General features: G+C 40.0%; 2 protein-coding genes across 3 annotated transcripts in view; one reads left to right on the forward strand and one right to left on the reverse strand.

Annotated features, from left to right (window-relative positions):
• UBAC2 (UBA domain containing 2) overlaps positions 1-27,444 on the forward strand; it is a 165,250-nt gene that overhangs the window by 34,727 nt on the left and 103,079 nt on the right. The window lies entirely within an intron of this gene.
• GPR18 (G protein-coupled receptor 18) lies at positions 517-4,312 on the reverse strand. The gene is made up of 2 exons (XM_081214597.1): positions 4,180-4,312; positions 517-1,583 (listed from the first exon to the last, which is right to left on the reverse strand). The coding sequence occupies exon 2, from the start codon at positions 1,569-1,571 to the stop codon at positions 555-557; it is 1,017 nt and encodes a 338-aa protein (XP_081070723.1). The 5' UTR covers positions 1,572-1,583; positions 4,180-4,312; the 3' UTR covers positions 517-554.

Raw genomic sequence — 27,444 nt, forward strand, 5'->3', positions numbered from 1 at the left:
GCTTCTGCAGATTTTGCTCTGCAGCAGTAACAGTGATGAGTTGAACATAGTTGTTTGTGTAGGAATCATGGAAGTTTGGTGTTTAGAATACAAAGAACTGGATTTAGACCACCAATTCGGAGTATAAGTTAGACCAAAGGGAGCTGCATCTAGTTGGAAAATAATTCAATCAAATTATTTCAAACAATAGCTCCATTATTTTGCCTGCTAACCTGATTGACATCATGACTCACCTGCACATAGAATTAAATCCAAAAAGTCAACTATGTATTTAGATAAGGCTTGAATATGAAACACGAATTGGATGCTTTTCTCCCAGTAATTCATGAAAATGTTTTATACAGGTTTTAAAAATAAAGATAATGAATTTATTGAAGTACTTTAGTGTATTTAATTATGCTGCCACAATAATAAGATCTCACAAAGGAGGAAGGGTTCTTAAAGTTTATTATTTTTTTTCGGGAGAGAAGGGACGTGATGATATCATACAGAATATCCACTGACCCTAAGTTAGTAAAGTGAATTTAAAGAGATCGAAGACAAACAATGACCGTTCATAACATTTCACTGTTAATGTTGCTTAGAGACCGTAAGCTACCTGAGCGGAAGCTCTTTCTGCGCACGCTCCGAAGATAATTGCGGTATAGCATGACACTGATGACTCGAGCCTGAAATTGTTTTGAAACAATGTAGTAGAGAATCACATCCAGACAGGTGCTGAGGTTCATGAGGAAGGTGGTGAAGGCTCCCCAGGGGTTGTAGCTGTTCTCGTCCCCTCCCAGCATCAGGAAAGCAAAGCAGATGTGGAAAGGCATGAAGCAGACAAGCACCTGCACCATGAGCGTGATAATGATCCGTATAGACTTCTCCTTGACTTTTGGCTTCAGCTTAGATGTCTTACCGTGAAGGAGACTATGAATAATGACCAAGTAGCACCCAATCATGATGAACAGAGGAATCAAGAAAAAGAAAATCAGTCGAGTGAAGTTCAGCACGTTAATGGCTTTTAAGTGGATGATGTCAGAAACCTTGAGGCAGGTGGCAGTGGTGGAGGCTTTATCTGGGTCTTCATAGAGCAGTAGGAGTGGGATGGTGGTTGTCAGGGTCATTATCCAGACTCCCACACACGCTAGCATGGCCTTGCATGTGTTTTTAAGTTCCTTGGTGTATTTCGGCTGTACAATGGCCATGTATCTGTCGGCGCTAATGAGAGCAAAAAGCCATAGAGCAATACTTGGATAAAACACTGTGAGAGCCCCAAGAATCTGGCAGAAGTACTCTCCAAACGGCCATTCACCTTTTGCATAATAAAACATTTGAAAGGGTAAGCTCATGATAAATATCAAGTCCAGTAGTGCCACATTCATCATATAGATGGTTACAGTGGTTCTCTTCTTGGTGGTACAACTGAAAACCCATAAGGCAGTGACATTAACAAACAAGCCAGTTATGAAGATACAGCTGTAGAAGACAAGGGCTGCTATTTTGTATTCGTCTGGATATGGCTCGATAGAAGGGCCAGGTTGAGCTTGATTGTGAGGGGTGGTCATCGTATAGCTTGTTGTGGGCATGACACTTAGAAACTGTAAAATAGTTAAGAATAGGAGGAATAAAACTCTTTGTTGAAAAAATAAATGCTTAACATTCTCACACTCGACTTGGCATATCAGTGGATTTTAATTTTGACAGTATTTTATGTCATAGAGTCAATATATGTGTCTTAGTATTTATTAAAAAATACACTCCCTAGGTATTATTACTAATATGTACTAACATATTAGTGTATTAAGATGGTCTGGTGTGTCATGATGCACTGGCAAATGTATTCATTTTCTCTCTGTAGTGTGAAATTGGGTAGCAGTTGTGCCTATGGTAGGTATCCTTTGTTTGGGACTAATTGGGGAAAGGCCATTCTGAATTTTGAATCTTAGAAAGTATTGATAGCTTGCCACTTTTTATCGTCTTCATTCTGTTTAAATATTTGGTAACCCAGATTAGTAATGTCCAAATAATGAATTTTTACTCATTAAATATAATTTTAATATATAAATTATGTATTAGAAAACTAATAAAGAAACCATATAACTGGTTGCTTACTGAATATTCACAGTAATTCTCATTTGAGAGCAGGAACTTTTCCTTTTTACTGCTGAATCCCCACTGCCTGGTGAGGACATAGTAGATACTCAGTAAGTAATATTTGCTGAATTGACGGATAAGTGAAGGAAGGAAACTTTGGCGGGGTGACCCATAGCAAGCACTCTCTAGTTTGTCAATGAAGGCTTGCTTCATTGGCCATCAAACCGTTTTTTTTTTGTTGTTTTTTTTTAAGTGGCAAACACTTCTTCATAGTATTATGTTCTCTCTAGATTATCATAGGTCTAGAAACAGCAGTGTCTTGTGCCATGGTATACAGATCAAGAACTTTACTCTCTCTGTTTTTTTTTTTTTGGCCACACCTTGCAGCATGAGGGATCTTAGTTCCCCGAGCAGGGATCGAACCCGTACCCCCTGCACTGGGAGCGCAGTCTTAACCCCTGGACTGCCAGGGAAGTCCCACAAGAACTTGACTCTTAAAACAATAGATGGGCTAGTTTTTAATGCACAGTTGGGAGTGCCTAATGCTGAGTCTTCCAGATGGTGTTTACCAGTGCCCCAGAAGCAGATTACACTCCTTGAGAATAAGATATTGCTCGTGTGGTAACTTTCACGCCCTCACTCTACCGAGATCCAGAGGCGTAAGTATTATTTGTCAAATTTAATTTTAAAAAAGGAATCTCAAAGACAAATAGTTATTAGTAAGAAGTCACTCAGTAACTTTATGTGTTTGCAGAAACTAATTTCCACCCCCCCCAAATGCCCATTTCTACTGGAAAGGAGTTTAGCTGTGACCCCCTCAGTGTGAAACTTCTATCACCCACGATATAACATCAACAACAGTGATTTTAAAAATAGACTCACTACAAAGAGATGGAACCTTGTGGCATCCCCCTTGAAATATGGAGGTGTAAGAAAAGTTTCCCTCAAAAATGTCACTTTGCAGAATGGTCTGTCTCTCATTCAGCCCTGAGTCTCTCTTTAGTGAAAACTGGGGGAGGTTAGCCATCTGGTAGTGGCATCATGGGCTGTAATTTAAAATTAATTTGAGCAGTTGCTGAGGACAAACACAAGCTATGAATTTGTTTTCTTCTCCCCCCTTTCTTCCCTTCCTACCTTCCTGACTGTAGCGAGTTTGCCAAATATTTAGGTTAAATATGATTTTGGAGTAGAATTCTATATATTTAAAAGCCTGTATTTATTAAAATTTCCAAGTATTGTATTGGCTAGAATATTAATTTCTATAAAATGAGAAAAATACTACATAGAAAAATTAACTCTCTAGTATTACCATACAAAGGAAAATAATTTTAGAGACTTGACTCATTTTTTTTATTTTTTTTTTATTTATTTATTTTTTTAAAAGTTTATTGACTTGACTCATTTTTAACTTTCCATGAATTTTTAAATAGTAAAAATTGTAATGTAAATGACATTTTGTATCCTTTTTTCTTTTGTATCAGAACTCCCTCCACCCATCCTTATTCCCGAATTTTGTCACAGAAATTCCTTACTTACAAGCCATTTTTGAGTAAATCTTTTTCCCCCTCATTGAATTCAAGCTGACTTTATGTCACCAACAGTTGTGTTCATTTGCTTAAGGTTAACTAAAATATGTGTGATGTATGTGTTTTAAAGGCATTACCATACAGGTTGTACTCTGTACACACAGATAAATTTTTGGATAAATATTGAAAAGTGATTGGCTTTTAAGTCAGCATTTTAAAAACTTTAGATTCCATGATTAGCTATAGTCTTTTCTTAAAAGCCTTTAAGTACATTCTGTGAAACAATGTAATTGAAACCAGGTGACAAAGACTCCTAAAGATATTTCTGATTTATTGTATCAACATTTTCTTTAAGTTGAAAAAATTTACATTTACTATTAATGTAAAACAGTATTGAAAATAAATGAAACATGTTAATAATGTAGGAAGATGACAGTATATCCCATTTGAGGGTCCTTCACCAACATAGTTTCAGTAATATATTATTAAAATAAAACAAGGATTTTGAGATTTAGTAAATAAGTACAGCATTATTTCTGATAATCTGTGATGAAGTTAATTAAATGCTACTTACCTCCTGTCCATCAAAAGGCTGTGTTTGAGAGGAACATTTCTCGGTATACCCAGTTCTGTAAAAGATTTCTTTGAGCTGCTTGTGTTAAAACAGCTCTTTCTAGAAATGGTATATTTAAGAAATGCTGTATTTCTTTTGTTTTAGGTTCTTCCGTTGCTTTAAGAAGTTGTTTCAAATATAATACTCGGTATAGGAGTTGGTACTTGTTCAGCTGTAATTGCTGCTTTGTCTCTTTCAGGAAGTACTCTCTGAAATAAGGCTTTTTCAACTTATGACTTTGCCCTGGATGTGGTTTTTCTCTTTCACAAATGATTTGTTTATGAAGTCATTCTTAGCATAAGCTCCCCATGAAATGATGGCATATATTTAAGAGAACCATACAGAAAGGAGAAAATGTCTTCAGTTTGTTTACTTAGTGCTTAAAGTCTGCCATCATCTGTTGAAAGAGAATGAGATTTGATGCTGACTGAATAGAATTCATAGTATAACTTAGTTTCTAAGCTGTGTGACTTTGTCTAGTTACTTAAGCACTCTGAGCCTTTGTTCCTGCTTAGTCTCTATAGTGCTAAAATAGAGATAATACCCATGTGGTAGGATTGTGAGGACTCTAAACCAGAGAAGCCCAAGGGCTAACCTGGCACCTAGTAGGTAACTTCCAAACAGCGTTAACCCTTTACTACAAAGTTCCTAAAATCATTGAATATCTGCTTTTTACTGCTAAACCATTTCTTTTGTGTGTGTGTGGGTGTGTGTGGGTGTGGGTGTGGGTGTGGGTGTGGTGTGTGGGCCTCTCACTGTTGTGGCCTCTCCCGTTGCGGAGCATGGGCTCTGGATGCGCAGGCCCAGCGGCCATGGCTCACGGGCCCAGCCACTCCGCGGCATGTAGGATCTTCCCGGACCGGGGCACGAACCTGTGTCCCCTGCACTGGCAGGTGGACTCTCAACCACTGCGCCACCAGGGAAGCCCTAAACCATTTCTAAATGGTAGAAATTTTGGGACCCTCAATTATTTGCTTCTGCTTTGCATATACCTTTACCTACTTTGGTTTGCTTTATTTATTAAGTCCCCAGTGCTTCATATCCCTTTTCTATCACATGGACGTCTAGAAATAATTCCTTTTGCAAAAACATCCCTACAAATTGTTAAGAACTTTGGAAGTCTTTAGTGGAATAATTTACATATTAGGAGTATTTTAACCTAAGAAGGGAAGTGAGACCAAGGAAAAGGGAAGTGAGCAGCCCCAATCGTTGCCTGCCCGCCTAGTTACATTACAGTTTTTACTTTCTCTTTTCTTTTAAAAAAATCATAATTTCATTTGCTTGTACTAAAATTTTAATTATCTTTATACTTGGTTATGCGTGATTTATCAGCCTTTAAAAGGTACATGAACTTAACTGGTTTTTTAATTTAAGACAGTTTGAGGGCACATGCTCCTTTTTTTTTTCTTCCTCAGACAAAACTGTAGTAAATCTGTGACTTATAAATTGTTGAAATCCTTTCCTTTGGTGATTAAAGTACTTTTGATTATGTTAATGCCAGAGTAATGGGTTTTAGAAGCACAAGCAACAGCCACAGCAACTATTTCTTGTGTAAATGAGGATTTGAGGCCCAGAGAGGGCCAGTGACTTGCTGCAGAACTCAGACAACCAGGCCCAGCCTCTTCTCTGCCAAGTTCAGTGCCCTCCCCTTTCTGCCCTAGCTGCTATAAAGACTTCTCGTTGTGAGGTGATCACACTGATTTATTCACTAGACATGATTTGCTCATTGCTGAATTACAGTAATCAGTTTTTTATACATGGAGTTATGTTTCATGTGCAGGATAGGAGTTTGATATTTCACTTGGAGATAGGAACCTCTTATCTGTAGATCCAGTCTTTTCATTGTGTTAATTTCATATAGCCTATGACAGGTCTTCTAAAATTCAGTATTGATTCGTGTTCTCTGTGCTGCTGAAATCAACAGGCATAGGGAAGGCATATATCTCATTAAGACAAATCCCCTTGTACACAGGGAGATTCTTCTTCCTGACTTGCCAGTCTCTCAGAGAGAGGTACCCAGGGGCACAGCTTGAAGGTGGGTCCCGCCTTTCTCTCCATCTTAGCCTTACGGGATTTCCTACTCCTGGCCTTTCACAGGCTGTTCCACCAACAGCTGTGACATTCCTTCCCACCACACTCCCATCTCTTGGCTTGGCTGGCTGCTATTTATCTTAAAAGTTTTAGCTTAGATGCTGCCTTTCCCAGGAAGTTTTCTCTGACCCCTGAAGCCGGTTGGTTATTCGCCCCTGTAAGGTTCCTTAGCACTGGATTCTTACCCCTGTAGTGGCTTGTGTTTGTATTATTATTGGGAGTTTATTTGCCTTTTATCCTTCACTACATTGAGGTCCTTAAGGGTTTGCATGTGTTGTATATGTATGTATTTAATAGGCAGTTAGGAAATACTGGTTGAATGTGTGACTGAAAAAGTAGGTGAAGAAATGGAGGGTCGAATTATTGAGCCTAGTGTCAGCATCAGGGACACTTTGACTTGCTAATGTGAGGGGAACCTGCCAGTCACAAGGCAGACTGGAGGCAAGACCCACTCTCCTTCTCTCCATGACCCTGCAGCACTTAGCATTGTTCTCTGTGTTCCTGGCTCGTCACACAATAATTTTATGTTGGAAAAGAATTACAGTTAAAAAAAAAAATTCCCCCAAACCATTTGGCAGCAAGTAAGTAAACAATGGATCAAGAATTAAACTTTTATAGTGTCTGGTTTGCCTCTTTAATACTTGAACCTAATGAAATTTTTATTCAAATAGAGGAGCTTATCTCATTCGGGGACCATTCATGCAGCTTTAATTTCCTCACTTATTTTGGGATATGAGTGAAAGAAATTTTTCCCCTTGCAAAAGAGGGATTTCACAGAGTTTTTCTTCACTTTATAAAGTCAGCTGTTTTAGCTCCATTTTTGAATTCTGGTTTAGATGCTAAAAGCCCTAAATGAATTTTTATTTTAATACTCGAGCCCAGTTTTAGAGTGAATATAATCTAGTTATAATTAGTTATAATTTAGTTAAGCCAATTTTATAATTATCAGAAAGGATGTAGTTAATAGACTTACACAGTAAATCCCCACTATAAAAAGATGCTCTTTGGGACTTCCCAGTGGTTAAGAATCCACCTTCCAATGGGGGAAACACAGGTTCAGTCCCTGGTCGCGGAACTAAGTAAGATCCCACATACTGCGGGGCAACTAAGCCCGTGCGCTCTAGAGCCCGCTCACCACAACTAGAGATCCTGTGCGCCACAACTAAGACCTGACACAGCCAAATAAATAAATAAATAAATATTAAAAAAAAAAAGAAAACATGATGTTATATCAGAGATTTGTCTATGCCACAGATAAAATTGTATTTCTCGTTCTTAACACGTTTCTCTGTACCTCAGCAAGTGTGAGTGAGGCTTCTCCTAGTTCCTCAGACCAGTATTTTGATGAGGGGCCCACTGTAGTTACTGTTTATCTTTCCCAGCTCAGGTGGCCATCAGCACACACAGCCAGAGCAGTTGGTAGACAGCCAGTCCCCAGAAAGGAGAGGTGGTGAGGGACATGGGGGGAGCCCCAAACTAGGGTGAAAATCTTATCATTTGGCCCTGACGGTCTCCCACTTTGATCTTATGGAATCTTTGTGCCATACCCCTTTCTTTTTCAAGCTTGCATCTAAACTCACTGCTCTTTTTTTTTTTTTTTTTTTTTTTTTTGAGGGGCAGATATATTGAATAGTGGTTTCTGGATAAAGAAGACTGAGATACTATTTGTCTAAATCTATTTTATTTTAAGCCCAGCAACTTACAGCTGTAGCCAAACTAGTATGGACCTCCTTTCCACTTGACTTCCTAAATTGTATTATAAATTTAACATTTCCCAAATTCCTTTTCCTTGGCAATTTTTGTTCAGTTTCACAATTTCACAGACATACAGACAATCAGATGATTACTTACCTCACAGCAAGCAAGTTGAACCCAGATAACCAAAATGATAGATAATTCTAAAACTAAAGTAAATAATTAATTCTAAAAATAATTAATTCTAAAAATAATTCTAAAAATAAAATTGATCTAAATTGGCAATCAAAGTAGAGTTCCCTAAAGATATTAAAGATTCTTTCACTTAGAGGATCTTAGGAGAAGGCATCAACATGACAGTGAAATCATTCCTGGACCCACCAAAATCCCAGGCCAAGAATTTGCAGGCTGACGTCTCACTAACTGCATGGAGAGCCATTCATTGGTCCCCGGGCACAGACAATTAATTGGAACTCTCTGGTTATTGTGATGTACATGGCCACCTCCTACAGATTCTGATCTCACAGTTAAAGGAGACATGTAGAGGGAGATGAGTTTCTAGGGGAAGATATCTAGTAATATGGTGAAGTAGCAGCGTAGAAGAAAAAGGTATTGTGGAGAGTCAGGATTGGTAAAGAAATGAGAGGTGTGTTATTGAGTTACTTAAATCCAAACTTGTATACTGGTGTGTGTGATGGAGGATTTTAGTATCAGGCATCTGTATACTAAAAAGTAACAACATGTCTATAGGTTGAAGTTTGTTGGTTTAAAAAGTTACTTAAGATTTTTTATTATCTCTGCCATTACTCTTATCTGTATTATCAGAGGTGAACAATCATTAAGCAGAGGTCTAAGTGCTTTACATGCTTCACTGAATTTAATCATTATGCCAGCAGCAAAGTATGTTGAGGACACAATAGTTGTATGCATGGTGTAACCCAGGGATATTTACTCAGGAGTCTCAGATTGTGAGATTGTGTTGTACTCTTTCTGTACTATGGTATTGTACTTTGTTTTAGTAAATTTTGTTGAAGTTGGTCCTACTTAATAGAGAATAATCAGAATAGTAATTTGATCTGTAGCAAAAAAATCTTCTGAGGGAATAGACCATCCTTTCCTTTCCCTGTTTCTCACTAATGAGTTGATATTCCCAAGGAAAGATTTTGTAACTGGATTCTGTCAGCCTGTAAGTTTAATTTTGGGAGGGAGATCTCTGCCATTCAGTGAGCCAAAGACTTTTAAGCACTCAAAAATGGGTATATCCAAAAGGTTGGTAAACATGTATAAGTATGCTGGACCTCATAAGTAATCAGGGAAGCGAAAATTAAAACCATAATAAGGATGTTACTACCCACTCACCAAAATGGCTACAGTGAAAAAGACTAACAACAAGAAGTGCTGGCTGAGTAGTGTTCCATTATACGTACTCGGCCAACACTGGAGTATTACTTGTCCATAAAAAGAAACGAAATTGAGTTATTTGTCGTGAGGTGGAGGGACCTAGAGTCTGTCATACAGAGTGAAGTAAGTCAGAAAGAGAAAAACAAATACCATATGCTAATGCATATATATGGAATCTAAAAAAAAAATGGTACCGATGAATGTAGTGGCAGGGCAGGAATAAAGACATAGACATAGATAATGGACTTGAGGACACACAGGGGAATGGGGAAGCTGGGGCAAAGTGAGAGTAACATCGACATATGTACACTACCGAATGTAAAATAGCTAATGGGAAGCAGCAGTATACCACAGGGAGATCAGCTCGGTGCTTTGCAACGACCTAGAGAGGTGGGATAGGGAGGGTGGGAGGGAGACGCAAGAGGGAGGGGATATGGGGATGTATGTATGCATGTGGCTGATTCACTTTGTTGTGCAGCAGAAACTAACACAGTACTGTGAAGCAATTATACTCCAATAAAGATCTATTAAAAAAAAAAAGTGTTGGTGAGGGTCCAGAGCCTGGCTGGTGGGAGCTTAAATTTGGAAAACAGTTGGGTATTAAGTACTAAAATGAAGATGCATACACCCTAGGACTCACATTCCACTCCTAGGTAGAAATGCGTGTTCCTGTGCACCAGGAGTTAGAGATAAGAATGTTCACAGTAGCATTATTTCTAATCGCTCCAAATTAGGGACAGCCCACATGTTCAGCAACTGGAGAGTGGATAGATCAGTTGTGTCGACAAACAGTTGACTGCTTTTCACAATCAAAATGAATCACATAGAAGGCGCATGGAACAACACAGGCGAAGCTTGTGCATATGGTGTTAAGTGAAAAAAGCCAGACATGAAGGAATTCATATTGTACGATTCCGTTTATATGAATTTCAGAAAGCAGACCAAACTGAAATAAAGAGTTGAGGGCTTCGCGCATAGGCGATAAAAACTTTTGGTGGGTTGCGGGAGCGTGTAATACGTGGGGCACACGGGAGAGCTCCCAGGATGCTGGGAAGTTCTGTTTGTTGAACTGAGTGCTAATTATTTTAGTGTTTGTTCTGTGATAATTCATTAAGCTGTCTATTTTTGTTTTGCCCTTGTATCTATAAGGGTCTCAATAGAAAACAGATGGCACACTTAAACTAGAATAATTCAAGGGCTTATGTATAAAAATCGAATGACAAAAGAATGGAACCGAGTGACAAAAGGGGGACCTTTGGCAAGACTGTTGCCTTGTTGTGCCCACCACCTTTAGGCCCAAAGACGTTAAGGAAGGGAGAGGGTACTAGAACCTGGAGGGGTCAGCCCTGGAGAGTCAGCTGCCTTGGAAACAGTAAGTGTGAAGGAACAAGGGACAAGGGGAGGAAGTCCCCTGGCCTCAGGCTCCTCCTCGCCCAGATGTCCTCTGAGGCACCAGCAGAACTCAACAGAAGCCAGGGGGCCCTTGAGCCTTTGGGTGGAACCTGTACCCTCAGCCTCAGGAACAGAGCAGGGTGCAGAAGAGAAAAGAAGCAAGTGGATTCTTCCAGCATGCTGGGTTTTTCTGTATGAGTGTTACATTTTATATCAAAGAGGTTTCTTTAAAAAAGCTTAGGCTTTGAGTTGGCAAAACTGGGTTTGAGGGTGTCTGCTTCTTCTAAGCTGTTTCCGTGAGTAATTTTTTTTAAACACCTTGAGTCTCATCTCATCTGTGAATCATCTATTCTTAACTGTGAATCATCTCATTCTTTTTTTTTCTTTTTAGCTAATTGGGCCTCTCACTGTTGTGGCCTCTCCCGTTGCGGAGCACAGGCTCCGGACGCGCAGGCTCAGCGGCCATGGCTCACGGGCCCAGCCGCTCCACGGCATGTGGGATCTTCCCTTACCGGGGTACGAACCCGTGTCCCCTGCATCGGCAGGCGGACTCTCAACCACTGCGCCACCAGGGAAGCCCCATCTCATTCTTATAGCTTGTGTAAAGTACATGTTTTAGACACCAAATACTAGTTTTCATTGTCTCTCTCCTGCCTGAAATCTCTTTTTTTTCTTTGCATCATATTTTTCATGGGAATTTTCAGACTGGGAGTGAATAGCAGTGCAAGAGGTCTGTCTATGCTACTCATTAATTAGCTGAGTTATTGTTTTTAAAAGTTAGTTAATTTTCTCTGATCATGACTCTTCCCAGCTGGAAGAAAGGGGAATTGGGATGAGGCTTTCTCGAAGGGCTTCCCACCTCTGGCATTATACATTTCTAAGGAACTCTTCCCACTGCAGTGCGTATTTTATCTTTGTCTCCTTTTGAATTTTTGTAGGACTGGAGATGAGAGACATAGGATAGTACTTGGGCCTCTGTGCCCTCACAGCTTCTGCCTGGAACCCCAAATGTGTCCAGGAGTCATTTAGTCAAACCTCATTGCAGGGAGCCTTGAATGTGTTTCTTGGTATTTGGGTCCTACTTGAAACTCAGAGCACCCAGAACCCTGTGGGGGTCCAACTAATTCCTGGCCTTTGCCTTCCTTTCGTATCCTTTATTGTGCTGATTTCTTTAGTGTGTATTTTTTTTTTAATTTTTAAATTGAAGTATAGTTGATTTACAATGTCAGTTTCTGGTGTACAGCAAAGTGATTCAATTATGTATATATATATTCTTTTTCATATTCTTTTCCGTTATGGTTTATTACAGGATATTGAATATAGTTCCCTGTGCTCTGCAGTACTACCTTGTTGTTTACCTTGGAGTGTATATGTTTTAAATCTTATTTAAAATTTATCTTTAAGTCAACTTAATCTTTTTTTTTTTTTTTTTTTTTTTTTTGCGGTACACGGGCCTCTCACTGTTGTGGCCTCTCCCGTTGCGGAGCACAGGCTCCGGACGCGCAGGCTCAGCGGCCATGGCTCACGGGCCCAGCCGCTCCGCGACATGTGGGATCCTCCCGGACCGGGGCACGAACCCGTGTCCCCTGCATCGGCAGGCAGACTCCCAACCACTGCGCCACCAGGGAAGCCCAAGTCAACTTAATCTTAACATATTTGATATTATTTATTCTTCAGACATTTAAACATTTCTAGTAGACTGTTAGATTGTTCCAGCTAATTTGCCTATCTACTTTTAACCCTTTTTCCTTTAACCATTACTTTTGTAAGTGGCAAGCAGGAAGTGCGGCTGTGAGGATGGGCCGGGCCCAGGGCTGCCCAGCTCCTAAGCCTGCGAGGCTGCCCGCTCTGTCCCTTGCCCTCCGCCACCCTCTCAGGAGAGCTGTCGTTCTTGGTGGTGGAGAACCTCCTTGAGACATTATAATCCGCCTGCAGAGGAAGATGTAAAAATTGTGCGGGCTCTTTGTTTCTTTGGTAATAAATCTGTACTCGTCTGCGTTACTCAGAATTGTTGTTTACCAGAACTCTCCCTCTTACGCTTAAAAATTAGTCTAGCCCCAGTGACAAATCAGTTGAATTTTTGCAACCATGGTATCTCCTTATTGCTAATGCTTTTCACATGGATATTCTTTACGAGAAGTTTATGGCTTTTAACTCATATGGCCTTTTGCCATCCACAAGCCGTGCTATCTGAATAAGTATCTTAACAGAAAAGGGAAGGAAGTGGGTGGGTAGCACCACCCTCAGAGACCTGCAGGGCGGCCTGCTGGTGTGCATTTGGACGGAGGGACATACATCCTTGGCTTCAGCCTGCCTCTAGCGGAGGATTTATCCTTCTAATGTTAATGTAGTTCTTTATTTGGGGATCAGTAATCCTAGGTTTTTAGAGTTGGGAGTAGGAGGTGTCCATGGCTCTCTCTTTTACAGTTGTGTTTTTATTCATCCCTTGCTCGTACTCTCATCTCATGTATTATTCTTCATATTTTGTGTCTGTCTCGTTGACAAGGACCTGGTGCCTTCGTCTTCACATGTGTCAGAGCACCTAGCATAGTGCTTCACACACAGTAGACCCTCAGAAAATAGGCTTTTTGATCTGACAAGTGTTTGTGTGTTTCTTTTTCTAAAGGAAAGAAAACTATACGGTGTCCCCCCAGAATGAACGCCTAATGTTTCTAAATAGATAGGATCACAAAGACAATATCAAGCAAAAGAGTGAAACGAGATAGATTAGAGTTGGCTGAGGAGAGGCCCTAGGGCGAAGGTGTTTCGGCAAGATAAATATTTGCGGTATCAGAAAAGTTAATACAATTTATTTCATGTAGGAGGACTTACACATGTGTAAGCTCATGTATGTTTTCCACTGTTCCATACTGATTGACCTCCAAGGTTGTTTTGACATAAACACTGTGCTTTTACTGCCACCTACAGGTGACAGTGGGTCGTGGAGCTCTTCACCTTGACCCGATTTGAAGTCTTGTTGAGATTGAAATCAATGTTTTAAAAGCTGTTAATTGGTAGAAGATAGTACATATATTTTAATGTTAATTTCCCAATATTTCTGTATTATACAGAATTATGTAGTAGACATATCCTTATTCCTCTAAAACGTTTTGGCTTAGAGACCATTTCTGCCTTCATGGGAAGCATTCTGTCATTTTTAGGAAAGTGTTTTCCTCTGTAGGACCATGTATTCCTGGGCTAGGGCCTTGAGAAGATTCCACTTTCAATGTTATTTGTGCCTGATGTTCTACTAAGAGTTAAACATAAAGGTGACCTTGGGACAAATTTGATATGGTTTAAATGTTGTTTAATTGTAGTAAAATGTACACAACATGAAATTTACTGTCTTAACCATTTTTAAGGTACAGTTCAGTAATGTTTGAAGTACATTCACATTGTTGTGCAACCGGTCTCCAGAACTTCTTTCCTCTTCCCAAACTGAAACTCCATGCTCCTTGAACAACTCCCATCCCTCCCTCCAGCACCTGGCAACCACCATTCTATTTTCTGTCAGTGAATTTGCCTACCCTATATACCTCATGTAAGTGGAATCGTACAATATTTGTCTTTTGTGATTGGCTTATTTCACTTAGCATAATGTCCTCAAAGTCCGTCCATGTTGTAGCATGTGTCAGAACGTCCTTCCTTTTTAAGGATGAATAATATTCAGTTGTATGTATATATTACATTTTATTTATCCATTCATCTGCTGATGGATACTTGGCTTTCTTCCACCTTTCAGCTATTGTGACTAATGGATGTACAGATATCTCTTTGAGACCGTCCTTCAGTTCTTTTGGTAATATATCCAGAAGTGGAATTGCTGGGTCATGTGGTAATTCTATTTTTAATTTTTTAAGGAACCACCGTACTATTTTCCATAGAGCTGTACCATTTTACATTCTCAGCAGCAGTGCACAAGGGTTCCAGTTTCTCCATATCCTTGCCAACACTTTTTTCTGTTTTGTTTTGTTTTGATAGTAGCCATCCTGATGAGTTTGAGATGGTATCTCATTGTGGTTTTGATTTCCATTTCCCTGATGATGATTGACATTGAGTGACTTTTCATGTGCTTGTTGGCCATTTATACATCTTCTTTACAGAAATGTCTATTCAGGTCCTTTGTGCATTTTTTAATCAGTTTTTGTGGTTGTTGTTAACACGTAGGAGTTCTTTATATTTTCTGGGTAATGACCCTTTATCAGATAATATGATTTGCAAATATTTTCTCTTATTCCATAGGCTGCCTTCTTGCTCTGCTTGTTTCCTTTGATGTAAGGAAGTTTTTTGGCATGGTTTTAGGTCCACCCATTTATCATATTCTCATGATAAGGATGAATTGAAATGCTTTAAAATTTTAAATGTTAAGATAGGGTAGAGGGCTTCCCTGGTGGCGCAGTGGTTGAAAGTCCGCCTGCCGATGCAGGGGACACGGGTTCGTGCCCCGGTCCGGGAAGATCCCACATGCCGCAGAGCGGCTGGGCCCGTGAGCTATGGCCGTTGAGCCTGCACGTCTGGAGCCTGTGCTCCGCAACAGGAGAGGCCACAACAGTGAGAGGCCCGCGTACCGCGAAAACAAAAAAACAAAACAAAACAAAAGATAGGGTAGAGTAGATTTTCCTCAGTAAAATCCGTTTGTCCTTTAGAGACTTTCCCCAATGACTTAATCTGAAGAGTATTTATCTCCAGTCCTCAACACCTTTCCTTCATCCGGGAGGGTGTAAAGCAGGGTGAACAGAAACAAGCTGTATCCCAGAATTGGCTCACTTCAGAGCCTTCCACTTACAAGTGCTTCCTTCTTATGCTCTGGAAATTGTTTGTCTCTCTTATTACAATAATATGCAAATGAAAGAACATTTACCTTTCTATAGTGTTCTTATTCCCTGCTGGGCCTGATTAATATGTATCAATGATTGCCTTGAAAATGTAGCATGTTTGCAAATGAAATTTGCAAATTACAAAAGCTTGGGGAGATATTTTAATAATAGTAGAGCAAAGAAACCCCGGAACACAGTGGCTCAGAGCACACAGGTGTCTGTTTCTCTTTTGTAACCTCCCTGGTGGGCAGGTGGGCTCTGTTCTAGGAAGTCATTGGGACCGAGCTGGTAGGGCAGCTGTGTCATCCTCACTCACCATGTGCCCTCCAAGGTTTCCATTTCTAGCCATAGGGAGGAATCAGAAGGGAAGTCCAGGATAAGGGACTGCTCTTCCACCAGGTCCTTTGGAAGTTGTACATGTCACTGCTGCTCATACACCATTGGTCACGTGGCCCCACCTAATCGTAGGGGGGGCTGGGAAACTAGCTCTCGCGAGGGGGCCAAGTCCCTGGAGATAAGGGAGAATGGGTGTGGGGGGACGTGCTAGCAATCGCCTTCAAAGACCAAGAGCTGCTGTAATACATTGACCGGTCCAGCGAGTTATGGGCTCTGTGATCAACGTGTAAAACGCTGAAGAGAGAGAACATCAGGTCTTTCTCTGTAGCCTAAACAATCAACTGCAGAGTCACTGAACATCAGGATGGCTGTTTCGGTAGCTGTGTGTCTGGAAAAGCTAAGGGAAGCCTGTGAGATGGCATTGTGATGTGACTACCAGTTGACACTGTAGGTAGCATGACAGGGCAACAAGCACGGCTCTGGTGGTCCTCGTCCGCAGCAGAACAGGGAGGGGATGCAGACCTGCCATGTGAGGAACAGTTGAGAGAGCAGGCAGTGTTGATCCTGGAGAGGAGATGACGGGGCAGGAGAACAGTCTTCAGCTGTTGAAAGGGCCTGCAGTACGACAGAGGGGTTAAAAACTGGGGTGGGGGTGGGGGGGCGGCATGGCCAAGGGTGAAGGAAGACTTCAGAGATGCTGCAGGAGGTTATTGGGCTTGGTAAGGGGTAACTCAGAGGCACTCACTGTCTCGAGGCAAAGTGATTCCCTTGGGAGGTGTTGACTTGCGGACACTGAAGATACTCAAGCAGTGGCTGGAAAAGCACCAGGCAGGGATGTCCAGTAAATCCACACGTCGGGCAGGTGGCAGGAGTGAAATCTCCGTGAAAGCCCTTGAAACTCTGAGCATCTCTGCTCGTATGCTCTTCCTTACTGTGGGATTCGCTGGTAGGCTTAGAGAACTAGAGACATTAATAGGAGTCTAGCAGAGGGACAGTGTTTCCCAGGAAGTTCTGTGCAGCCCGGCAGCGGTATAGCAACCTTGTTCTCCTATTCTCTAAATAACAAAGACATAAGTATTCATTAGTGGATGAATAGATTAAAAAAATGTGGTGCGTGTACACACACACACACACACACACACACACACACACACGGAACATTTATTTGGCTATATAAAAAGGAAATCCTGTCATGTGCAGCAACGTGGACAGACCTTGAGGGCATTATGCTAAGTGAAATGAGTCAGACAGAGAAAGACAAATACTGTATGATCTCACTTATATGTGAAATCTTAAAAAAGCTCACAGATATAGAGGATAGATTGACAGAGGTGGGAGGTGGGTGGCAAAATGGGTGAAGGGGGGTCAAAAGGTATAAAATAAAAGTAAATAACTCCTGAGGATCTAACATACAGCATGGTGGCTGTAGTTCATAATACCGTATTGCATATTTGAAAGTTAATAAGAGAATAGATCTTAAAAGTTCTCATCAGGACTTTTGGGGTTGGTGAACACACGGAGATTCAGGGAGAGCGGAGAGTGACTCACTTGGAGAGAGCATGGAAGCTCCGTGTCCTTGCCCTATATCTTGCCCTATGCATCTCTTCCATCTGGCTGGTCCTGAGTTATATCCTTTTATAATAAACTGGTAATCTAGTTAAAGAAAAAAAGGTTTCATCACAAGAAAAAACAGTTTTGTAACTTTGTGTGGTGATGGATGTTAATTAGACTTATTGTGGTGATCATTTTGCAATATATACAAGTATTGAATCATTCTGTTGTACACCTGAAACTAATATAATCTTTCATGTCAATTATACTCAATAAATATAACAAGAACATAATTCACTGCAGTAGATTATTATACTAGTGAAATAAACTATTTGTAAAATGAAGAGGTTTTTTTCCTATATAATCTACATGATTGCTTTTGCTTATGAACAAAGAATTTTTTTTTTTTTTTTTTGCTGTATGTGGGCCTCTCACTGTTGTGGCCTCTCCAGTTGTGGAGCACAGGCTCCGGACGTGCAGGCCCAGCGGCCATGGCTCACGGGGCCAGCCGCTCCGCGGCATGTGGGATCCTCCCGGACTGGGGCACGAACCCGTGTCCCCTGCATCAGCAGGCGGACTCTCAACCACTGCGCCACCAGGGAAGCCCCAAAGAACATTTTTAAATTTTTGAAGTATATACTTCCAGAAAATACTTTATAAATACTTAAAATTAAAGAGAAACAGAATGAAAAAGATCTTGACAAAATTAAAATTTAGGGTAAAATGACTAGACCTAAATAATGAGTTAGTAGGGTGACATCTTTGAAACATATGTAAAATAAAATATCCAAAATAATTTATATTTTTCATATATTACTAACAATTCTTATAGAACTTTAATATGAACGGTTTAAGCTTCCATGTTAAGGATATTTTTCCCTTTCTGAGTGAGCACATAAGCAGTTTAATTGGCTTTGCCTGCAGTCACGTGGTGAACCATTAGATGGCAGTGTTAGGCAGAATTTGATAAAAACTAAATCTACTCTGAAAATTATTAAATGAGACTCAAATGGTGAAATAGTTTTGTAATAAAAAAATACTAGAGAGATATTGTGGTTTATACAAACAGCTTGAACAGTTTGGATACCCTGTGACTGTCTTTAGAGCCTGTATACAGTAGTTAGAATTTAAAATGGGTATGGTATATGTGTGTTTATTTATTCCTAAATTACATGGCAAATTATTTCAGACACCATTGGTATAACAATTGTGAAAATCCTATGATAAAAACGTAAGAATAATTTTAGGTTCTGATTATGAGTGGGCTCAATATAGCACAATTTCAAATTTATAATTATGCAAGATGAAGTAATACCCTACTTGGTCCCAATGCTAATCATAAGAAAAAAAAATACTGTTATCTGGGCTAACCAAAGAGAATTATGAGCAGAGATTTTTGTCAAAGGGATACAGTAATATTGTTTTATGTTTTGTTTCTCTGAAGTCTTATATGAGGCACAAGCTATATTTTTACCAGAATGCACATGTATGTAAAAGTTAATAAGAAAACACTTGGAATTTAGCAGAGGTGATAATATAATACTATGTTATAGTCATCAGCTTTTATTTTCCCAAATAATGTACCTTAGCTGATTCTTGGGCACAGAATGGAGTGGTAGATTTTAATGCCTACTTCTAGCATTTCTATACAATATCCAAGGGTATAGGTATCAGCAACAAATAGAATATTTTCAAAGCCCATAAACTGAGGCAGTAGGAGATAAGAGTTTGCCTTAAGACAAACTATATAGTTTCTATATATATTTAGAAATTGATGGTTGATGGTGTGGACATAATATCCTTCTAAGGAAGGATAAAAGTAAGGAACAGGAAGCTGAACTGTGAAGGGTGATTTTTACTATACTGTCTGTGTACTTTTAATAACTTAGAAAATGTTCTAATGTTTTATCTAAGTTATTTTTTGAAAAGTCAGTTTTAGTCTGACTTTAGTCTGAGTTATATCCTTGAAAATGGAAATGAAGGAATAATTTACACAGTAAGGAAAGGAATACCTTGACACTCCCTTGTATTATAAGGTAACACTTAGTAGTGTTTGAGCGTGCATGTATATATGCATGAATGAATGAGAGAATTCTACCTCATCTCTTACAAGAACGATCAGCTTCCTCTGATTTCTCCATTTCTTCATGCAACACATTTATTGAGAACCTGCTTTGTGGTAGACAGTATGTGTTCCGGGCTCTGAGGATCCTACACTGATCAAAACAGACACAGTCTTTCTCATTGACTCTGCATTATAATCGGGGATAGAATGCAGTAAACAAGATAGTATAATATTTAGTGTGACGGGTGATGATATATGCTGTGTAAAAACAATTCCACCAGTCAGCCAGCGGGAAAGGGAATACCAGGGTGTAAGCATGGTCGCAGTTTCAAACAGTATGGTCAGGAAAGGCCTCGAGGACTCAAAGGGAGAGCCATGTGATCTGGGGCAGGGGGCGGTCTGGGGGTGGGGGGCGTTGTATTCCAGGTGTGGGGAACTGCCAGCGCAAAGGCCCTCAGCTGGAGGCCTGACTCAGGCAACTCTGTAGCTGGAGCCGAGTGGGTGGGGGGAGGGGATAGTAGGAGGTGAAGCCAGGGTGGGTAGGCGAGGCCACCAGGCTTTCCAGGCCTTTGTACCAGCTTTAGCTTTTCCTCGGCGAGCAATAGGGAGCCCTTCATGATTCTTTGGGAGATGGAGGCATATTGGTCTATACTGGGGTTTTTTTAAATCATGGTTCCTATTCCTGTAAAAAAGTGTGTAATCGTTTTGCCCATTTACACATTGTTCTGTTACTTGTCGTTCTCATATTACCAAATTCTCCCTTAGGGCATTCTGTTGTTGCATCTTGTAGTTCGTGATTTTTCATTGTGAACTTTTTTTTTTTTTTTTTTTTTTGCGGTACGCGGGCCTCTCACTGCTGTGACCTCTCCCGTTGCGGAGCACGGGCTCCGGACGCACAGGCTCAGCAGCCATGGCTCACGGGCCCAGCCGCTCCGCGGCATGTGGGATCTTCCCAGACCGGGGCACGAACCCATGTCCCCTGCATCGGCCGGCGGACTCTCAACCAGTGCGCCACCAGGGAAGCCCTATTTTTTTTTAAATTTATTTATTTTATTTATTTTTGGCTGCGTTGGGTCTTGGTTGCTACACGTGGGCTTTCTCTAGTTGCGGCGAGCGGGGGCTACCCTTCGTTGCAGTGTGAGGGCTTCTCATTGTGGTGGCCTCTCTTGTTGCAGAGCGCGGGCTCTAGAACGCAGGCTCAGTAGCTGTGGCGCACAGGCTTAGCTGCTCTGTGGCATGTGGGATCTTCCCGGACCAGGGCTCGAACCTGTGTCCGCTGCACTGGCAGGCGGATTCTTAACCACTGCGCCATCAGCGAAGCCCCACAGTGAACTTATTTTCCGTGGGTTTTGTTTGCTGTGGGACCCCTCACAAGCCCTAGCTCATGAAAGGATTTCTATAGGAGGGCTTTGTGTTTACTCTTGCTGGGTCCCCAGGCATTTTTGCTGTCCTGCAATAGCTTTTATGTTATTTTCTTACGTTAGTGTTCCCATGCCATTCAAGTGGGGTAAATCTAGACCACAAATTTAGGTATGATATTGGCCTTGGATTGTGATGATTTGTTGGAACTGTTTATTGTTTTCTTTCTTTCTTTCCCAAGGCCTTTCGTGTAAGCTAAATGTCTTCACTGCTTCAGCAGACTGAGCGGACTATTTTTAGCCTTCTCTGTAAAAGCATCTGTGCTCAGTCCTCCTCTTCTTTCTTGAGCAGCTTGAGGCCATGTCTCCTATCTTAGGCTGTATCTTAGCCTAAAAATTCAGCCCCCTACACCGGGGCATGTATTTAGTACCCTCCTTGGGGCGTCACTGAAGCAACACATGCTTTGATTTCTTTTTTTGTTCAGATATTTGGGATTATTATACAGAAATTTTTAAGCATATGCAAGCGTGGAGAGGGCACTATAATGAATCCAAGTTTCAACATCACCCAGCTTTGGTAATGATCAACTCACAGTCGTCGTGTTTTATCTGTATCTTCACTCACACTTACGTGATTCTAATGAACCCGTGATGGACTTGCTGTGGCCTCTTAACCAGGTGCAAAATATAGGGTCGTAGGGCGTGTGTGTGTGTGTGTGTGTGTGTGTGTGTGTCTGTGTCTGCTTTTTGCTCTCTATTCTGTGCCATTGGTCTCTTTATCTGTTCATGTGCCTCATACTCTAATATCTTTCAATCATTTTGCTTTTTAGTATGTGTTAATATCTAGTAGAACAAGTCACTTTTTTGTTCAGCTATTTCAAAATTAACCTAACTACTCGTGTAGTCATGTACTCTTCCATATAAATTTTAGAGTAAGTTATCTTAAAGTCAGCTGGAATTTGATATGGTATTGAATTTATAGATAGTTTTGGGGGAGAACGGATACCTTTATTAAGTTTTCCAATCCAAGAGCCTCAAGGATCTCTCCATTTATTTATAACATCTATGTTGTTTATTAGATTTAAACATTTTATGTTACAGATATTTTGTAATCCTAGATACCATATAATTTTTGTTGTGGTGAATGATATTGTACTTATTTATTATGTTTCCCAAGTGCAGTTATTTTATTGCTGAAGTAGAGAAATGTTAGTGATTTTGTAAGTTGATCTTGAATTTGGCAACTATATTGAGCTCTCCTATTTATTGATTTTGTTTATTTTTCTAGGTGGTATGGTAAGTATATGTTTTACTTTTTAAGGAACTGCCAAACAGTTTTACAAAGTGTCTGTAACATTTTGTACTGTGATCAGCTGTGTATGAGAGTTCCAGTTACTCTGCATCCTCAGGTCATTTGGTAGTATCAGTTTTTAAAGAAAATTTTTAGCCATTCCAGTGGATGTGCAGTAGTATCTTCTGTCGTTTTACTTTGTATTTCCCTAATGACTAATGATGTGTTGAGCATTTCTTCATGTGCTTATTTGTTATTGGTACATCTTCTTTCAAATCTCTTGCCCCCCCCGCCTTTTAAAATTGGGTTGTTTTCTTATTACTGAGTTACGAGCGTCCTTTAGGTTTTGGATGCAAGTTCTTTGTCAGATGTGTATTTTGCAAATATTTTCTCCCTGTCTTGCTTGTCTTTTCATTTTCTGAACAGTGATCTTTGAAGAGCATAGTTATCAATTTTGATGACATCTAAACCATCAGTCTGTTTTTTTTTTTTAATGGCTCATGTTTATTGTGTCCTAAGAAATCTTTGCCTAATCCATGATCACAGAGATTTTTTTCCATTTTTTTCTTCTAGAAATACTATAGTTTTAGGTTTTCCATTTAGATTTTTGATTCATTATGAATTAATTTTGTATATGGTACAAATTATGAGTTGAAAGTCATTTGTTTATATAAGAATATCCATTTGGATATATAAGAATATCCAACAACAATATCTAGTTGTTCTAGCCCCTTTTATTGAAAAGAGTATCCTTTTTAAACAGAATTACCTTGGAACCTTTGTCAAAAGTTACTTGACCATGTACAAATGGGTCTATTTCTGGATTCTGTATTCAGTCTCACTGACATTTATGTTTATGCTTTCCTCAATAGCACACTGTCTTGGTTATTGTAGCCTTCTAAATATTGAGATTACAGATATTGTGAGTCTTCAGAGTTTTTTATTTTTCAAAATTGCTTTGGCTCTTCTGGTTTTTTTGTTTATCATTATACATTTTTTTTTTTTTTTTTTTTTTTTGCAGTACGCAGGCCTCTCACTGCTGCGGCCTCTCCTGCTGCGGAGCACAGGCTCCGGACGCACAGGCCCAGCGGCCATGGCTCACGGGCCCAGCCGCTCTGCGGCACGTGGGATTCCCCCGGACCGGGGCACAAACCTGCGCCCCCTATCATTATAAATTTTAAAATCAGTTTGTTGGTTTCTACCCCAAAAGGCTGCCGGGGATTTCCCTGGGATTGCATTGACTTTATACATCAATTTGAAGAAAACTGACATTTAAACAACATTGAGTCTACTAATCCATGCACATGTTCTGTCTCCATTTATTTAGGTCTGCTTTTTAAAAAATTTCTCTATTCAGTGTTTATAGTTTAGAGCATACAAGTTTTGCACACTTTTTTTTAGATTCATATCTAAGTACTTGATAGTTTTTGGTGTTATGGTAAATGTTAATTAATTAATTAATTTATTTATTTATTTTATTTATTTTTGGCTGCGGTGGGTGTTCGTTCCTGCATGTGAGCTTTCTCTAGCTGAAGCGAGCGGGGACTACTCTTTGTTGTGGTGCGCGGGCTTCTCATTGTGGTGGCTTCTCTTTTGTTGTGGAGCACGGGCTCTAGGCGTGCGGGCTTCAGTAGTTGCAGCACACAGGCTCAGTAGTTGTGGCTCATGGGCTCTAGAGCACATGCTCAGTAGTTGTGGCGCACGGGCTTAGTTGCTCCGCGGCACGTGGGATCTTCCCGGACCAGGGCTCGAACCTGTGCCCCCTGCATTGACAGGCGGATTCTTAACCACTGTGCCACCAGGGAAGTCCCGGCAAATGTTATTTAAATTTAAAAAATTTTTCAATGGTTCCTTGCTAGTATATAGAAGTACAGTTGATTTTTTTTTCAAGTAAGGTTTATTCCAGGAATACTGATATAGTTCAATGTAAAGATATCAATACCTATTAGCATATATCATGTATTTCATTACATAAGTGGGTCAAAGGCAGCAAAAATGATCATTTTACAATTCAGATATAACCAAGTCATGGCCATGCTTAAAACAGAAACCTGGCTTTCTATTGCTTTTTTTTTTTAATTGTGGTAAAACCCACATAATATAAAATTTATCATCTTAACCATTTAAGTGTGCAGTTAAGTCTTGTTAAATATATTCACATTGTTGTTCAACAGATCTTCATAACTTTTTCATCTTGCAAAACTGAAACTACATCCATTAAACAGTAACTCCCCATTTCCTACTCTCTTTTCAAGCCTTTGTACCCAGCATTCTACTTTCTCACAGAGCTGTTCTAGTAGCTGTTTTGTTTTTTTTTGGGGAGATCCTTTAGGATTTTCTATGTAGATATTCACGTTGTCTGAGAATAGACATTTTTGTTTCTTCCTTTCCAATCTGTAAGCCTTTTATTCATTTTCTTGCCTTATTCCACTGACAAAGACAATCCAGTATGATGTTGATTAGGTAGAGAGGGTTGACATCCTTGTCTTGTTCCAGATCTTAGGGGGAAAACATTTGGTCATCATTAAAAATGTTAGCAGAGATATTTCCTAGATACTCTTTATCAGTTTGAGGAAGTCTCTTTTAGTTTGTAGTTTGCCTAGAGTTCTTTACCTTGAATAGACTGAATTTTGCCAAAATTGTTTTGCATCTGTTGATATGGTCTATGGTTTTTCTTATTTAGACTGCTTTATGGAGAATTACATTTATTTTTGATTGTTGAACCAACCTTACATTCCTGTGATAAACTCCACTTGATGTATTATCCCTTTTATATATTTCTAGATTTGATTTGCTAATATTTTGTTGAGAATTTTTGTGTGTATATTCATGTGTAACATCGGTCTGTAATTTTCTTGTAATATCTTTGTCTGGTTTTGGTATGAAGCTAGTGCTGGTCTGGGACATGTTGCCTTCTATTTTCTTGAAGTGTTTGTGTAGGATAAGTATAATTTTTTTCCTAAATATTTCGTAGATTTTGCCAGTGAAGCCATCTGGGCCTGGAGTTTTCTTTTTTGGTATGTGTTTTTGTTTTTGTTTTATTCCTCTATGAATTCAGTTTCTTTTACATATTAACAAGTCAAAAGAACTATGCAGATGTTTATATACACACAGATATTTATACACACACGGATTTTTTTGTAGGTTTACTTATAATTACAAAAACTTGGAAGCAACCAAGATGTCCTTGAATAGGTGAATGGACAAACAGTGGTACATCCAGACAATGGAATTATTCAATGCTAACAAGAAATAAACAAGCCATGAAAAGCCATGGAGGACCCTTAATGTATATCACTAAGTGAAAGAAAGCAATCGGAAAAGGCTACATGCTGTATGATTCCAAATATATAACATTCTGGGAAAAGTCAAAACTATGGGAACAGTAAAAAGATCAGTGGTTGTCAGGGGTTAAGGGGAAGGGAGGAATGATTAGGGAGAACACAGAGGATTTTTAGGTCAGTGGAAGTACTCTATACAATACCAAAGTGGTGGACATATGTTATTATACATTTGTCTAAGCCTATAGAATGTCTGCCAAGAGTGACCCATAATGTAAATTATGAACTGAATGATAATGTTATGTCAGTATAGGTCCATCAGTTTTTTTGGGTTTTTTTGCGGTACACGGGCCTCTCACTGTTGTGGCCTCTCCCATTGCGGAGCACAGGCTCCGGACGCACAGGCTCAGCGGCCATGGCTCATGAGCCTAGCTGCTCTGCAGCATGTGGGATCTTCCTGGACCGGGGCACAAACCCGTGTCCCCTGCGTCGGCAGGTGGACTCTCAACCACTGCGCCACCAGGGAAGCCCGGTCCATCAGTTTTTAACAAATGATAATGCGGAGGCTATGCATGTGTGTGGGATATCTCTGTGCCTTCCTTTCAATTTTGCTGTGAACCTAAAACTGCTCTAGAAAGAATAGTCTTTACAAGAAAACAAAAAACAGTTTCAGTGATTCTTCGCTACTTTCACTTTTCAGTGTCATAGATTTTTGCTCCTATCATTATTTCCTTCCTTCTGCTTACTTTGAGTTAATTTGATCCTCTTTATCTACTTTCTTAAAATAGAGGTCTAGACCATTGATTTAGACCTTGCTTTTCTAATATTCAATATTAGATGTATTCAATACTTTACAGTTCTCTTTATGCACTGCTTTAGCTGCATCCCACAAGTTTTATGTTGTTTTTATTTTCATTCAATTAAAAATATTTTCCAACATCCCGTATGACTTCTTCTTTAATTCATGGACTATTCAAAAAAGTTTTTAATTTCCAGGATTTTCTAAATACTTTTCTGGTATTGAATGCTAATTTAATTCCGTGTAGTCAGAGAACCTACTTTGTACGATTCTAATTCTTTTAAGTTCGTTGAAGTTTGTTTTTTGGTCTACCTTGCTGAATATTCCAAATGCACTTAAAAAGTGTGTGTATTCTGGGCTTCCCTGGTGACGCAGTGGTTGAGAGTCCGCCTGCTGATGCAGGGGACACGGGTTCGTGCCCTGGTCCGGGAAGATCCCACATGCCGCAGAGCGGCTGGGCCTGTGAGCCATGGCCTCTGAGCCTGCGCGTCCGGAGCCTGTGCTCCGCAACGGGAGAGGCCACAACAGTGAGAGGCCCGCGTACCGTAAAAAAAAAAAAAAAAAAAAAAAAAAAGTGTGTGTATTCTGATGTTGTTGGATAGTGTGTTCTATGAATGTCAATTAGGTCATGTTGGTTGATGTGTTTTTTATGTTTTCTGTATCCTGAGTGGTTTTCTGTCCACTTGTTTTGTTAGTTACAGAACAAGGAATGTTGAATACTTGAACTCCAATTGTGGATTTGTCTATTTCTCCTTTTTTTTTTTTTTTTGTGGTACACGAGCCTCTCACTGTTGTGGCCTCTCCTGTTGCAGAGCACAGGCTCCGGACGCGCAGGCTCAGCGGCCATGGTTCACGGGCCCAGCCACTCCACGGCATGTGGGATCTTCCCGGACTGGGGCACGAACCCGTGTCCTCTGCATTGGCAGGCGGACTCTCAACCACTGCGCCACCCCGGAAGCCCTGTTTCTCCTTTTTGATCACCCTTAACTTCAGCTTTCTGTAGTTTCCTCTTAATTCTTAGTGGGGTACTCTTTCTTTGCTTTTTTTAAAAAATTTATTTACTTTTATACAGCAGGTTCTTACTAGTTATCTATTTTATACATGTTAGTGTATATATGTCAATCCCAATCTCCCAGTTCATCCCACCCT

This window comes from Mesoplodon bidens (genome assembly GCF_964165515.1).
Source record: "Mesoplodon bidens genome assembly, chromosome: 17".
NCBI classification, from domain to species: Eukaryota; Metazoa; Chordata; class Mammalia; order Artiodactyla; family Ziphiidae; genus Mesoplodon; species Mesoplodon bidens.